This window comes from Lutra lutra, chromosome 6, assembly GCF_902655055.1.
Source record: "Lutra lutra chromosome 6, mLutLut1.2, whole genome shotgun sequence".
Taxonomy (NCBI): Eukaryota; Metazoa; Chordata; class Mammalia; order Carnivora; family Mustelidae; genus Lutra; species Lutra lutra.
Genome location: NC_062283.1, coordinates 63,003,278 through 63,017,501, shown reverse-complemented (window position 1 = coordinate 63,017,501; position 14,224 = coordinate 63,003,278). Strand labels below are relative to the sequence as shown.

At 41.0% G+C, this 14,224-nt stretch overlaps 1 protein-coding gene across 4 annotated transcripts in view; it reads left to right on the top strand.

Moving 5' to 3' along the window:
* UBR2 (ubiquitin protein ligase E3 component n-recognin 2) overlaps positions 1–11,722 on the top strand; it is a 126,555-nt gene extending 114,833 nt beyond the window's left edge. For all 4 annotated transcript variants that reach the window (XM_047732584.1, XM_047732585.1, XM_047732582.1 and 1 more), the window contains exons 42-47: positions 452–560; positions 2,212–2,268; positions 4,613–4,690; positions 5,603–5,773; positions 7,801–7,902; positions 9,501–11,722. In XM_047732584.1, the coding sequence (XP_047588540.1) occupies positions 452–560; positions 2,212–2,268; positions 4,613–4,690; positions 5,603–5,773; positions 7,801–7,902; positions 9,501–9,642 (659 nt within the window). In that variant the 3' untranslated portion in view covers positions 9,643–11,722. The remainder of the gene's footprint in view (positions 1–451; positions 561–2,211; positions 2,269–4,612; positions 4,691–5,602; positions 5,774–7,800; positions 7,903–9,500) is intronic.
* Positions 11,723–14,224: the final 2,502 nt, after the last annotated feature.

The window sequence follows — 14,224 nt, the reverse complement described above, 5'->3', positions numbered from 1 at the left end:
ACGGGCACCTTCGTTCAGCTAACAGTGTAGACTTCCTAATCATTTGCAGTGATGATTAAGGGTAGTGCTTAAATCCGTCTCCCATGATAAAATCATTTTCTATTTCTGTGCTGCTTTATACTTTTCTAGAGCACTCATACTTTTTATTGTCATCTATTTGTTCACACATAACCCCAATGAAGTAGACTGTTCTGGTACATCATTTTTCAAATGGTTAAATTGAGACACCAAGAAATCGTGACCAGTTTGGTGTGGGAGCTGCGTGGTTCTGTTCTCAATTCTCCCATTTTCTACGGACCCCTTCCATATGCCCCTTGTGAACTTCCTACGAGTTATAGATCTAGTAAATCCAAACTCTTTCATCATGCTTTTAAGTTCTGCTAGTGCTTACTGTCCTACAGGATGCACTCTCAGTTGTTATATGCACCTCTCTTCTCTTCCCCGTTTGCAGTTTCTGGAACAAGCCATTTTGAGCATTTGTGTAACTACCTTTCCCTGCCAAACAACCTCATTTGCCTTTTTCAAGAAAATAATGAGATAACAAAATTACTGATTGAAAGGTAAGGATTATATGCTTTTCTTCCATTATATCAAATAGTTCTGTGGAAACAAACTTAGGTTTTTTCACATATTACAGAATTCTCAGATAGGGAGCCTGGCAGAATTCAATCTGTATAATTCATCCTGTAAGGATTAGGCCTTCTTAGTTAAGAATCTACCTTTGTGGAAAGGTTTTTGCCAAGCTAGTGAATAGCATAAGCAGATTTGCTCAGAAGGAGGATAGTGGTAGGAATGTTTATTTCCTCATATTAACTTACTTGTTAAGGATTCTGTTATATAAATTTTTGGAACTGAAAAACCTTGAGTGTTATCAAGTCCAATGCCCTCACTTTATATTTGAGAAAATTGAAGTCTAGAGAAAGTTGTTTGTCAGTCATGTCAAGTTAGTGAGTTAAGATTAGAATTTGGCTGTTGCACCCACCGAATGGGGGGTTGCAAATCATGTACCTGGTAAGGGATCGGTATTCAGAATGTATGAGTACATGGCCAGAATTCTTACATCTCAGCTAAAAAAGCAACCACCCGTTTAAAAAGGAGCAAAGGACTTCTCCAAAGAAGATAGAGGCCAGTAAGCACATGAAAACATGCTCACATCCCTAGACGTTAAGGAAACACAAATAAGGGCCACAGTGAGGTACTACTTCACACTTATTAGGATGGTTGTAATCAAAAGACAGACAATAATAACACATGTTTTTTAGAAATGAAAGAAATTAAAGTCCTTGTGCATTGCTCATAGGAATAGAAAATAGGGCAGTTGCTCTGGAAAATAGTATGGCATTTCCTCAAAAAGTTAAACATCGAATTATCGTATGATCCAGTAGTTCACCTTCCTGGTATATATTGCAAAAGATTCGAAATCGGGGACTCAGATAGATAGTTGTACAACTGTGTTCATAGCAGCATTAGTCATAATAGCCAAAAGGTAGAGCAACCTGTCTAACAGATGAGCAGATAAACAATATGTAGTATATACATAGTGACATACTCTTTTGGCCTCAGAAAGGAAGGAAATTCTGGCCCCTGCTACAACAGGGATGAAGCTTGAAAACATGCTGAGTAGAAGCCAGTCACAAAAGAATGAATATTATATGTTTCTATTTACCTGAGGTATCCTCGGTAGTCAAATTCATAGAGACAGAAAACAGTGATTGTCAGAGGCCGGAGGGAAGGAGGAAGGGGTTAGTGTTTAAGGAGTACAGAATTTCATTTGGGAATGTTGAAAAAGTTGTGGAGGTGGATGGTAGGTATTGTTGCCCAACAGTGTGAATGTACTTAATGCCACAGAACTATATGCTTTAAAATGGTTAAAATAGTAAGCTTTTTGTTATGTATATTTTGCCACAATTAAAAAAATTTTTTATAATGACTATTCTAGCTCCAAATAATAAGAGCTTGTCATTAATTCATACTGGATTTTCCGGAGTGCTCAAATTAGTGGGATAATAGTGTATTTCTTTAGGAAATCACAGGTCATATTCTTCTGAATTTAAAAATTACAGCAAAATATGTCTTCCTCCTTTTGATGTGGTGAATATATTAAGCCAAGAAGATTTGTTTTTCTCTTACTGGATAGAGAAATAGGAAAAAATTCTATTCTCACCTTTCAAAAGTTAAATTTTGGTTTTCTTTTTTCCATTCACATTGAAGTTGGTGCCATAACGTTGAAGTGAAAAGATATCTAGAAGGTGAAAGAGATGCCATAAGGTAAATTAAAGATTATCAAAAATTTGGTTGGGCGGGAAGTAGGGAAGAAGTAGGATGTAAGTGTCTTTCCTTTAAAATTGACCTCCCAGGCATTCAGTGATTCTGAGAGGAAGAACATCTTGCCTTCATACTTTTTTCTTAGTCTAACAATGAGAGTTTCTAAAGAATAAGAATTATGAATCTAAGTGTAGTGCATTATTCTTGGCAGAGGAAAAAAATAACAAATTATTGTATTTTGAAGTGTTTGCTTTTTTAAAAATATAGGTCCTTTTTCAGATTTTTTCTTAGCTGTTTTTTTTTTCCATTTATTGTGGAAAATTTTAAACTGTCCAAAAGTGTGAAGAGTTGTATGATAAGGTTCCACATTCCTGTCACTCAGGTTCAGTAATTATCAAATCATGGCCTTTTTTTTTTTTTCCCATTCTTTTTGACATTAGCTCTATTCTGATTCCATAGGAAAGTATGCTATCGTGGTGATAACAGATGTATTTCATCTGTTAATCTCTCCTTGCTTCTACCAAATACATCACTCATAAAACTCAGAAGGCTAGAGGAGATGATCTGTTCTGTTTCTTTGATTTTTTTTTTTAAGATTTTATTTATTTATTAGAGAGAGAGATCACAAGTAGAGCAACAGGCAGAGGGGGGGGAGAAGCAGGCTCCCCGCTGAGCAGAGAGCCCTATGTGGGGCTCGATCCCAGGACCCTGAGATCATGACCTGAGCCAAAGGCAGAGGCTTAACCCACTGAGCCACCCAGGCGCCCCTATTTCTTTGATTTTATACACATCCTATCCCAAATCTAGAAATGATAGCACCCTAATTTTATTAAGTTGAGCCACATGAAAATTCCAGTTAATTTAAGTCAAAAATGGTTAAGTATCACCAGTGTCATATGGTTCAACTCTGCAGTCAGAAAACTCATGTGGAACAGTAGTTCTCTGCTTAACATCTCCATCGGGTTTTAAAAAATACTCAGGCCGGGACGCCTGGGTGGCTCAGTTGGTTAAGCAGCTGCCTTCGGCTCAGGTCATGATCCCAGTGTGCTGGGATCGAGTCCCGAATCAGGCTCCTTACTCAGCGGGGAGCCTGCTTCTCCCTCTGACTCTGCCTGCCACTCTGTCTGCCTGTGCTCGCTCTCGCTCTCGCTCTCTCTGACAAATAAATAAATAAATAAAATCTTTAAAAAAAAAAAAAATACTCAGGCCTAGGGGTGCCTGACTGGCTCAGTGACTCTTATTCTTGGGGTTGTGAGTTTGGGTCCCTCATTGGGTATAGAGATTACTTTAAAGAAATCTTGGGGGAAAAAAAAAATACCCAGGCCTTATCAAATCTGATTTCTCTAACATTGATATGTGTGTCTCCCCAAGTTCCCCCCATGTGACTCTGGTATAAGATCTGCTATCTGAGGGGCACCTGGTGGCTCAGTCAATTACTCTTGATTTTGGCTCAGGTCATGATCTCAGGGTTGTAAGAGAAAGCCCCCATGTTGGGCTCACATACTAGGCATGGAGCCTGTTTAGGATTCTCTCTCCCACTCCCCGCCCCCGCCACTCTTTTTTTTTCCTTAAAATGATCTGCTGTCTCAGTCACTCCCTCCTGGCTGTGCATCTTGCCTCAGGGAAAGAAGGGGCAGGCCATATTACACAGCCTATGTTGGACATATGTGAACACTGAGTTAAATTTGGAACTACATATTATATGAATTAACTTGTCACAGAATCATCATGGCCTGGTGTCTCAAATTTAAAGAAAATCTATTTGTTCTTCTACTGCCTTCTCTTCTCCCCACTCATTTCACCCTTAATAAGTGTATCTTCTCTGTCTTATCCTGAGTTTTGTGGTTGGACTCTCCATTAATATGCTATTTTCCATAGAAGCCCAGGGAGGAATTTCCCCTTCTTCCCAGAGCTACCAGATTTTCACTTAAATGGGGCAGGTACTAAGTACTATCTACTGTCTTGATTATGTATTCTGGGCTCTTCAAGTAAAAATGTAAACAGTAGGGTCCTGTGTTTTTTAAGAGTGCCTTTTTAGGAGTCCCTGGCTGGCTCAGTGGGAGAACATGGGACTCTTGATCTTGGGGTTGTGCGTTCAAGCCCCATGTTGGGCGTAGAGCTTTCCTAAAAATTTTTAAAATACTAATAATAAAGATACTGCATCTTTTTAAAAAAAAGAGTGTCTTTTGAGTCTTTTATTGTGGCTTCTCTTACCACTGTGATAATACCCACTCAGATTGAGTCTTCCTTTATTTGTTTCAACTAAGAGTTACCTGTCATTGTTATACTATGACTTCTGACTGGTTTTATATGTGGCTTTTTGTGTATTGGTTTTGTTTTGTTATAGCTATCCAAGAGAATCCAACAAATTAATAGACCTTCCAGAGGATTACAGCAGCCTCATTAATCAAGCATCTAATTTCTCGTAAGTTCTGATATTTAAGTGTAGAGCATTTCTTACCACTGGAAGCACTCATTGTTCTGTACAGATTGATCTATACAAATAAGATTTGAGGGGATTTTGTTGTTGTTCCATTTTGTTTGGGTCGGGGAATTAGAACTTTGCTAGTGTTTTTCACTGCCCATCTTGTAACAGCACCATTCCAGAACGCTTCAGAATAAGGTATGAGAAACGCTGATGGGTGACAGATTGGATTCATTACAGGTTATCTCAATAACTGTTTGCACTCTAAAGTAATAACAGCCCTTAGTAGTATTTGTAAACGTTTGATGCAGAAACTGCGTAAGAATAATGGGTAGTGTAAAAACCGGAACAATACCGAGGCAATTGATGCTGCCTTGTGTATCTCTTCTCTATGCTTCTCGTGTTCGTCCTCCTCCTCCCCCTGCAGAGACCCCCTGTTCTACACAGAGTATCAAGCTTCTGCTACATTTATATGTTAGCAACTAATGTTTGTATTCCCAAGCAGCATATTTTGCCTTTCTAAGCTTTAAAAATGGCACTCTGTTGTACATATTCTATACTTTCTTGCACTCAGCACTGTTTGTCAGGGGTTTTTTATACTTTCAACATACATAACTATTAACTCATCAGTTTTCATCTTGTGTAGTATTTCTTCATAACAGAATTTACTGTTTTTTTCTCTTAGTGATTTTAATTTACCTCTCTTCCAGTTGTTGAATGAATGTTTCCAGTACATGGTACTTGTGTGAGATATTCCCAATTCCAGAAGTAAATTTGTCTGGGCCGTAGGATATAGGCATCTTCAGCTCTGCTTGATGTTGCAGAATTTGGTCCAGGGTGCCTTTACCACCATCGGCTCTTTAGCCACTCTTTTTAAGAGCAATGACTTGAGCTTTTTTTTGTCCCATGGAGGTGCCCCAAATCAGGTGGTGATAAGAGCAGAGCCCCCACTCTGTGCCTTGTGTGTGGAACTCTGTTGTGCTCCCAGAGCTACTGCTGTCAGACTGAACTGGATGGGGAAGACGTGGGAGCCTGCACAGCTCACACCTACTCCTGTGGTTCTGGGGTGGGCATCTTCCTCAGGTAAGACCCTGACAGGAGCTGTTCGCTTTGCATCTGCCATGATATGTGCATGTTGAGGGATAGCACAAGAAACTACTGTGTTGCAGAGAATTTTGAGAATGCTTTTCTCCTTGTTTTACTCACTCAAGGAACATGGAAGACTTGTCTCCTCACATCTGTTTGGCTCATGCTGTCTCTTTGCTGCTTCTTCCATTGTCCTCCTTCCCACTTCCATGGCAATTCAGTTCGACTTTCTGTGTGCCTCATTCTAGTGTGAAACTTGAGTTGTCCTTGATTTCCTGCCCAGATCAGTCAAAATTACTTCTTTAGTTGTATCCTTATGGTTTGGGATCCATAAGATACCACTGGCTGCTGTGTATACCGTTGACCCTTGAATAACATGGTTTGGAACTATATTCAAGTCCGCTCATACATAGACTTTTTTCAGTAAATACAGTATAGTGCTGCAAGTGTATTTTCTCTTCCTTCTGAGTTTCTTAATAACATTTTTCTCTTGCTTGCTTTATTAAAAGGATACAGTACATAATACATAAAACATGTGAGACGTGTGTTCATAAATTGTCTGTGTTATTGGTAAAGCTTCTAGTCAACAGTGAGCTATTGGTAGTTAAGTTTTGGGAGAGTCAGAAATTAAATGCAGATACTCAGCCGCATGGCGGCAGCGGCAGCATCTCTAACTGCCGTGTTCTAGGGTCAACTGTGATTATATTAGACAACAAACCACAAATACTGTGACTACTGTGTACTGGACTTTGAGAACGCAGTAGTCAGCAAAACAGACCAAAATCTCTACTTTTGTGGAGCTCATTTTCTAGTGTGGGAGATGAAAAATAAGGCTGATAAGAATTTAGAAAGTGATACACTCAGAAGAGAAAAACTAAAGCAGGGAGAGGAATATGAAATGGCAGATGGGGAGTTGGATTTTATTTAGGGAACCACGAAGGTGACTTTTGAATAAACACTGAAAGAAGTGGAGAGAACAACTCTAGGGAGGGTACAGCAATTGTGAAAATTGCTGGGGAATGTGCTTCCTGTGTTCAGGAAACAGCAGTGAGGCTCATGTCACTGGAATAGTGTGCGCAAGACGGGGAGTCCTGGGACTTGCTATGTCCTGGTGACACCTCTGAGTGAGAAAACTCAGTTCAGGGTTTGAAGGAGAGAAGTGACAAGAGTTTGAGCTCACCTGAGGCATTAATTAGGTCTGTATCTTAGGTAGCTTAGTCCCCTGGAGCCTGACAGTTTTTCTTTATGACAGGTTCTCAGTAAATGTTGAATTGAGCCAAATTATTAATACCCCAAAAAGGTCAGGCAAACCTCTCAAAGGGATTGGGAGACACATTTTTAAATAGCCCTTAGAGGAAATCAAAAAGCAGTTTCTCTTGTCTCACATATTTCAAAATTGTTTCAGTCAGGTACAGTGTTACTTTGTGTTTCAAATCAATCAGTGTTTTTGTACATTTTTTTAAATGAACTATTTCTTCATAATAGTGGTTAAAATGTCAGTAACTATTTTATGTTTAGAAGTTAACTGTCAGAGCTTCTGGATAGCTCAGATGGTTCAGCCTCTGCCCTTGGTCAGGTCATGATCTCCAGTTCTGGGATCAAGCCCCACAACAGGCTCCCTGCTCAGTAGGGAGTCTGCTTCTCTCTCTCTCCCTCTTCCCCTCCCACTGCTTGTGCTGTCTCTCTCTCTCAAATGAATAAATACAATCTTATAAAAAAAAACAAAGCTAACTATCTCTCTCACACTTCATAATGTTTTAAATGCTAGTATTACATGAGCCATTGATTCGTAGTCCAAAATGTTCCTCACCCTCGCTATACTGATTTACAATGCAGTAATTATTGGTTACAGTACAATCATTTTAGTTATTTTAAAACTTGGGCAGATGTGTTGACACTTGAAGTGTCTTTGCTTGAATGTTTCTTCTAACACTGGTGTTTAGTTTTATAAGATTTCAGTCCATTAGGAACTGAATCCAATCATCGGTTTACTAATATATAATGTGTAAATGGTCTCTCTACAGAGTGCGGGAATGTCAGGTGCTATTTTTAGCTGGCAAAACCAAAGGCTGTTTTTACTCTCCTCCTTACCTTGATGACTATGGGGAGACTGACCAGGGACTCAGGTAAGAGCCCATCCTAGGGGGCTGGGTTGGCTGACCCTAGGCCTCCAGAGCCATCAGCACACAGTGAACGTGATCAGCCTGAGTGAGGCTAATAGTCTGGCGGCTGTAGAGCTGTTCAGGCAGAGATGGATCTTCCAAGAAGGGCACCCTGTCTGCTTCATTGGGAATTCTCTTACCCAGCCCTCAGAATGTCATGAGTGGGGGCGCCTGGGTTGCTCAGTTGGTTAAGCATCTGACCTTGGCTTAGGTCATGATCTCAGGGTTCTGGAATCAATCCCTGCTCAGCAGAGAGTCTGCTTGTCCCTCTGCCTCTGCGCCTGTTTTTACTCTATCTTCTCTCAAATAAATAATTTTTTTTTTTAATGTCATGAAGGCCATCAGGACAGATAAGGGAAAAGAAATGGAGAGAGTGCAATTTTTTTCCATTTATCACTCTAGGGAACCATTGAAATGGCCACATGGCATCGACAGCATCAGAACACTGCAGGGATAGCCTGTTGTGATTTGTGTTGCTTTGTATGAGGAGACCCAGTGTTGTTCAGATGATGTAAAAGAGCAAATCTTAATTGGTAAGAGATGTGCTTGGGGCACCCCACTGGCTCGGTCAGTGGAACATGCAGCTCTTGATCGTAGGATCGTGAGTTCAGACCCCATGCTGCGTGTGGAGCCTGCTTTTAAAAAAGAGAGAGAGAGATGTACTACCTTTTAACTTAAGAGTCTGGGGACAAAGATATAGAACATATAGAGCAACACAACAGTATTTGAGGCCTAATCACTTCCACTCTGGTTGCTTCTATTATAGCATGAGAAAATGCTAACGGCAGTTCCCTCAAGCACTAGTAACTTCTTTTAGAACATCTCTTTGCCCAGAGGAGATGAAAATTTTAACCTAGGTAGAACCATCCAGCCTTGGGGAGCAGAAAATGAAGACCTGGAAACCAAGGCAAGATAAGTAGGGGCCTGCCCCATGAGCTCGGCGGCAAGTTTACAGGCATATACCACCTGGTAATGGCTCTCCTGATGCCCTGAGGAGTGTGGGCTGTAGGAGGAAGAGCCCTGGTTAAGAGAGTAAGAGGATCGATGTGCTCTGATCAGGAGCAAAGGCCACCAGCGTGAACTCACCAAAACCTTCTCTCTGGTTCAATTAGACCTGGAAGTCATTCACACTTGGCTGCTTCGCTTCTACTTGATGGCTGAAAGAGCACTCTGGGAAGTGTTTCTTACCCTTGCAATTCTTGCATCGTCTTCCCTGCCTTCTCCCTTTTTTCTTACATTTTACCAACAAAGTGAACAGTGAATGGATAGTTCTAGACTCTCCACCCAGACCTTCCTGCTCAACCCTACCCTCTCTTCCCTCTCCCCAGCTTGAGTAAGTGTAGCTCGTGTACATTTTCCTCCTCTTTTCAGAAGATGTACTCCCAGCTGCCCCTAGCCAGCCTTCGGAGCTAATGTGTTAATAGCCACAGTCTCTTGCCGAACAGGAGTTGTGCAGAGGATCTTAAACCAGTAATTTGTAACTGTTCCTAAATCAGGAAAGGTTGGGGTATAATAGATGAATAAACAGAATGCATCCTGAGTGACATGCGTCTTCCTTCTAGACGGGGAAATCCTTTACATTTGTGCAAAGAGCGATTTAAGAAGATTCAGAAGCTTTGGCACCAGCACAGTATCACGGAGGAGATTGGACATGCACAGGAAGCAAATCAGACACTGGTTGGCATTGACTGGCAACATTTATAATTACTTCACCACCAAAAACATAAACTTGGATTTTTTGTAACCCAGTTGGCTTTTCAGGAAAGAGAATAGGAAATAAATTCTGCTGAATTTGGAAATAAATTCTCTATTTAAGCTTTTCTTCCCAGTTTTGTTTTCATAGTTTCTGGCTCCAGGGACTGATGAAAATCATCTTCTATCAGTGGATTTTCTTGCACCGTTCGCTGTGCCCCTCAAATGTAACTGCTTGAGTTTTAGGATCTAGCGAGGAGCTTCTCTTCCCAGGTTGAGCACAGCCCTTTTTGGGCATCTGACTGTGTTTGACTGTTCCCAGTAGTCTGAGCCATGTTACGTTACTGATCACAAGGAACTCCAGGCCTGAAGCTGACTCAACAGCAGCAGGAAACAGTCTCTGTAATCTGTTGGGGTCACACTTCCTGGTCCCTTTCAGTGACTCTCAACACTGGGACTAGGTCGCTGTCCCCTCTGCTGACAGGACCCTACCTCTAAGAGTAAAGCAGTGGATTTTGGAAAGCGGCTATCCCTTGTCTCCACTGGTTACGAGCGGGTTGGGGCACATGCACAGGAGGAGCCTGTGGGATGAAGGGGCAAGCCTGGTTGCTTCATATGCTGGGTGATTTTCAGGGCTATAGAAGTTGGATTTTTATTTTTTTATTTTTATTTTGTTTTTTTGCAAAACTTTTGGCTTTGAGAAAGAAACTCAGTTTAAAGGGCTTTTTGAAAACTTAGAGTATCCTAATTTTTCAGACAGTATATTCCCATTTCTAAGTCTAAACTGAGAGAGCGTATGCATCTAGAATCAATCAAACACTAGCAGAAAAAATGAGAACTCAGTGTTTTGAGGTTCCCCTACTCCTTCCAGCATTTCCTGGACTAGATGAATTGCTGTTTACCTGCTGGCTCACTTAGATATTCCTGGGACAGCCTGTGTGCCCAGGCTTTTTATTATTTTTCAACATTATTGTTCTTACTAAGAGGTGCCTTCCTAGAATGATAGCCGCTTAGTAAAATAACTTTTAACTTACATACTGCACAGCCACTCTCGTTTGATATATGTATGCTGAGAGCTTGAATACACACAGAGAGTGATGGCAGATTTAGTGGAGGAAGAAATTCTGAGCCTCTCTAAGGTGGGACTGAGGGACAAATGAATAATAAAAGGCTCTTGGATTTTTTTTTAGCCAGCGCAAGTAACCCTTTCACTCAGTTTTTTTGAACTGCATCTAAAAGTTCTGTTCCACTTAGCTTTGCATACACTGCAATAAACCTAGGAGGAAGGTCAGAAATCCAGACCTTGGGTCAGAATAAGTAGTGGGAATGCAGAAGCCACATTCACTGCTACTTCTCCAAGATAGTGTGTGACAGGAGTGCCCTCTTCTGGAAGGATGACCATAACCCTTCTTGCTTGGGAATGGCTCATCAGCTGAGAGGAGGACCAACAGGAAGAAAATCCAAATTAGAACCCAGCACTTTACCCCTTTTTCTGGCCTTTCTTCCATTCATAAGATCTGGGGCTGTGGATGGCAGTGATTTTAATGTGTATTTTGGCATTTGTCACATCCCCATTCCTTTAGCTTTTAAGCCCAGCTTCTTTTGGCCTTTCTCCATATGTTCATCAAGCTTAAATTTAAAATAGGACCAGGTTTCTCCCTCTATAAATGGATTATAAACATTTCCACCAAATCATAGCAATACTCTGGCTTTCAGGAATGACTTCATAGAAGTCCTTGGTTAGCAGAGGGTGTCCCTGGATTTCGTTTTCTGAAAATGTCGGGGAGTCTGAGAGATGATGAACTTACATGAAATAGCAACACACGTATGCCCTTTATTTTCTAGTGTGTGCATCATTAAGCTAATTGTCTTCCTTACCTAATGAATCATCTTAGTTTTTATGATTTGTTCCGCATGTATTATGTTTATTGTAGAAATGTTTATATAACATGCTTTCCATATCAGGGAAAATCATATCTGTTTAATAAATTGGCTATAACTTTAATATCTGTGGACAACTTGTAAAATTTGGAATGTATCATATGTAAAAAGTTTAAAGATATCAAAATAAATGCTTTAGGTGTTGACATTACTTTGGATCTGCCTACATTTTCTTTCTGTTTTGTTTCACACATTTAAATGCCGTGGAAATGTTCCCCATGTCACCTTGCTACAACTAAAGTGGGACGTCTGTATTAACTTGAAAATTAAGATGCTTATATTATTAGTGTCAGTTATGGCCATTAGCCAAACAAACCATCTTGACCTTCCCAGAAATAGCTGGATCATCATTTCAGCTGATTAATCTCCGTATTCATTGGCTATGACAACTCATGACCTTTCTGAACCATTTTGAACCTCAAATCACTGGGAAAACAGAGCACTCAAAGTCTCTCTCAGGAACAAGACTTGTCTCCAGGTTTATGCTCTTCTTTCTCTTTCTTCCCTGGTAATCTCCGTGTCCTCCAGTCCCCATACACTGCTTATGAGAGACCCATGTAAAAACACATATATCTTTCATTTGCAGGAGAGTTACTACCTACAAGAGCTCTGCTGTGCTTTTCAAAATTGCCTTAAAGTGGAAGGTATAAACTAAGGTTTCCATCCACTTTCCCTGTCTCCTGGCCTTTCATGCTGCTCCCAGCTTACTCCCTTCCCTGGTCCTAACATGCATTGGCCCTCTGAAAATGTTGCTTGTTTTGTCCATACTCTTGTTTTTTTAAGTCAAGTTTATTAAGGTTTATTGTACGCACAGTAAAATTCACCCTAATTTTTAGTGGAAAGGTTTATGCATTTTAACAAATGCATGCATTGTTTAACAACGGCTACAATCAAATAGTACAGTTCTGTGTCCCTACGAAGCTCCCTCAAGCCCCTTTGTGGTCACCTTCTTGCCCCATCCTCACCCCAGCCAACCACTAACCTTTCTGTCCCTTTGTTTTGCCTCTTCCAGAATGGTCTATAAATATATATCATGTAGCCTTTTGAGCCTGACTTCTCTCACTAAGAAGACTAATGCGTTGGAGAATCACCCGCATGATTTCGGTTGCTGAGCCGCATTCCGTTGTGCAGATGTTTATGCAGTTACCAGGTGTGAAGGATGTTTGGGTGGTTTTTGGTGATATGAAAAAAGTGAAAACATTAATGCACAGGTTTTTGTGTGGACCTACATTTCCATTCTCCTTGGGTAAATAACTAGGAGTTGCCCCTTTATCTTAAGCGACTGTATACCATCTTTGCACAACATTCTCTAACTTTGCTATTTATACTCATTCTCTTTTTGGGAAGACAAAGCATACCATTGGAAGTTAAAGACAGTTGTTTCCTCCCTTCAAGCTAGTTTCCTGCCCACTGAGGACCAGGAAGGCATCCCCTCTCTCCCTTACTTACATACTGTCCCCACCCACCCACCCCCAACTGCCACATTCCTATTCCTAACACAACAGTGCTGCTGGCTGGCTGCACTGTCCTCAGGAGCCATGTTCTTACCCAGTAGTAGGTCAGAGGCCCTGTCTTGGTTCCCCCTTCCCTCACCCCCAGCTCTTGGCTAAGCTGCAAACCTGCTGGCCTAGCATTACAGATGCTGGGACAAGGAGGGGCAGGGGGCCATGCAGAGCAAGCACTTAATCTTATTAACTTGTATTGAGGTTACTTGGGGTTTATTTGCTGGTGGCTCAGCTCTGCGCTGGACAGTGTTGCAAGAGGCTATGGGTTCTTAAACTGAAAGCCATGGATTCTAGGATACTTGTCTTCCTAAACGTTCAAAAATAAGTAACTAGTACCTACTTCACCATGGGGTAAGTGTTTTAAAAGGCCTAAGGTGATGCCTTTACCTCTCATCCTACCCCAGGGCTAGGCCTGCCAGACTTGAAAACCTGGCTGAGTCCCTTGGGAGAAATGAATTTACACTGTCCCAGGAAAGACTGAAGTTAGACACAAGGAAGTCCTGGTACAGAGTCTTGCCAGCAGCTTCCTGAGAGGACCTGATAAATGCAGGTCACCCTAAGTCTGCTCTGAACCAACCAGGGATATTCATTGTAAGATCAGTTAACCCTTAGTCCTCCCGACAGCTCTCAGATTTACATCTGCCCTATAACCTGGCCCACAGAGACACATTTCCTTGTTTGGGAAAATGTGTTTTGACCAGTGCAGGAAAAAAGATGGTTTGGAATTTTTGCTTAAATCATTAAACTAAGATTCCACCTATTAAATGAATTCAGCTCTGGTCTAAACTAGCAAATGTCAAGATTATTTGGATAACCTTATAATCACTGTTCTTACAGACAGGAAATGGTAAGAGGGAGAGAGGTAATACCCATCTTGTTGAAACGTAGCTACCCTGTTGAAACGCTTCCTTTTAGGGTCAAGTGCAATTTGGCTTTGTTAACAAATACTAGCTAGAGTTGGGGATGCTGTGATAACATACTGTTGAATAGGCTAAGATAGGCATTAACACAAATTATTTTCACACAATGTAATTTTTAATGTCTATCATACAGCTGTTAACAGCATAGTTACACATGGGCCTAGAGCAGCACTTTCACGATGGTTCTCAGCACTCCTGAGGGGAGAGAGTTCCAGGCCCCTTGTCAGA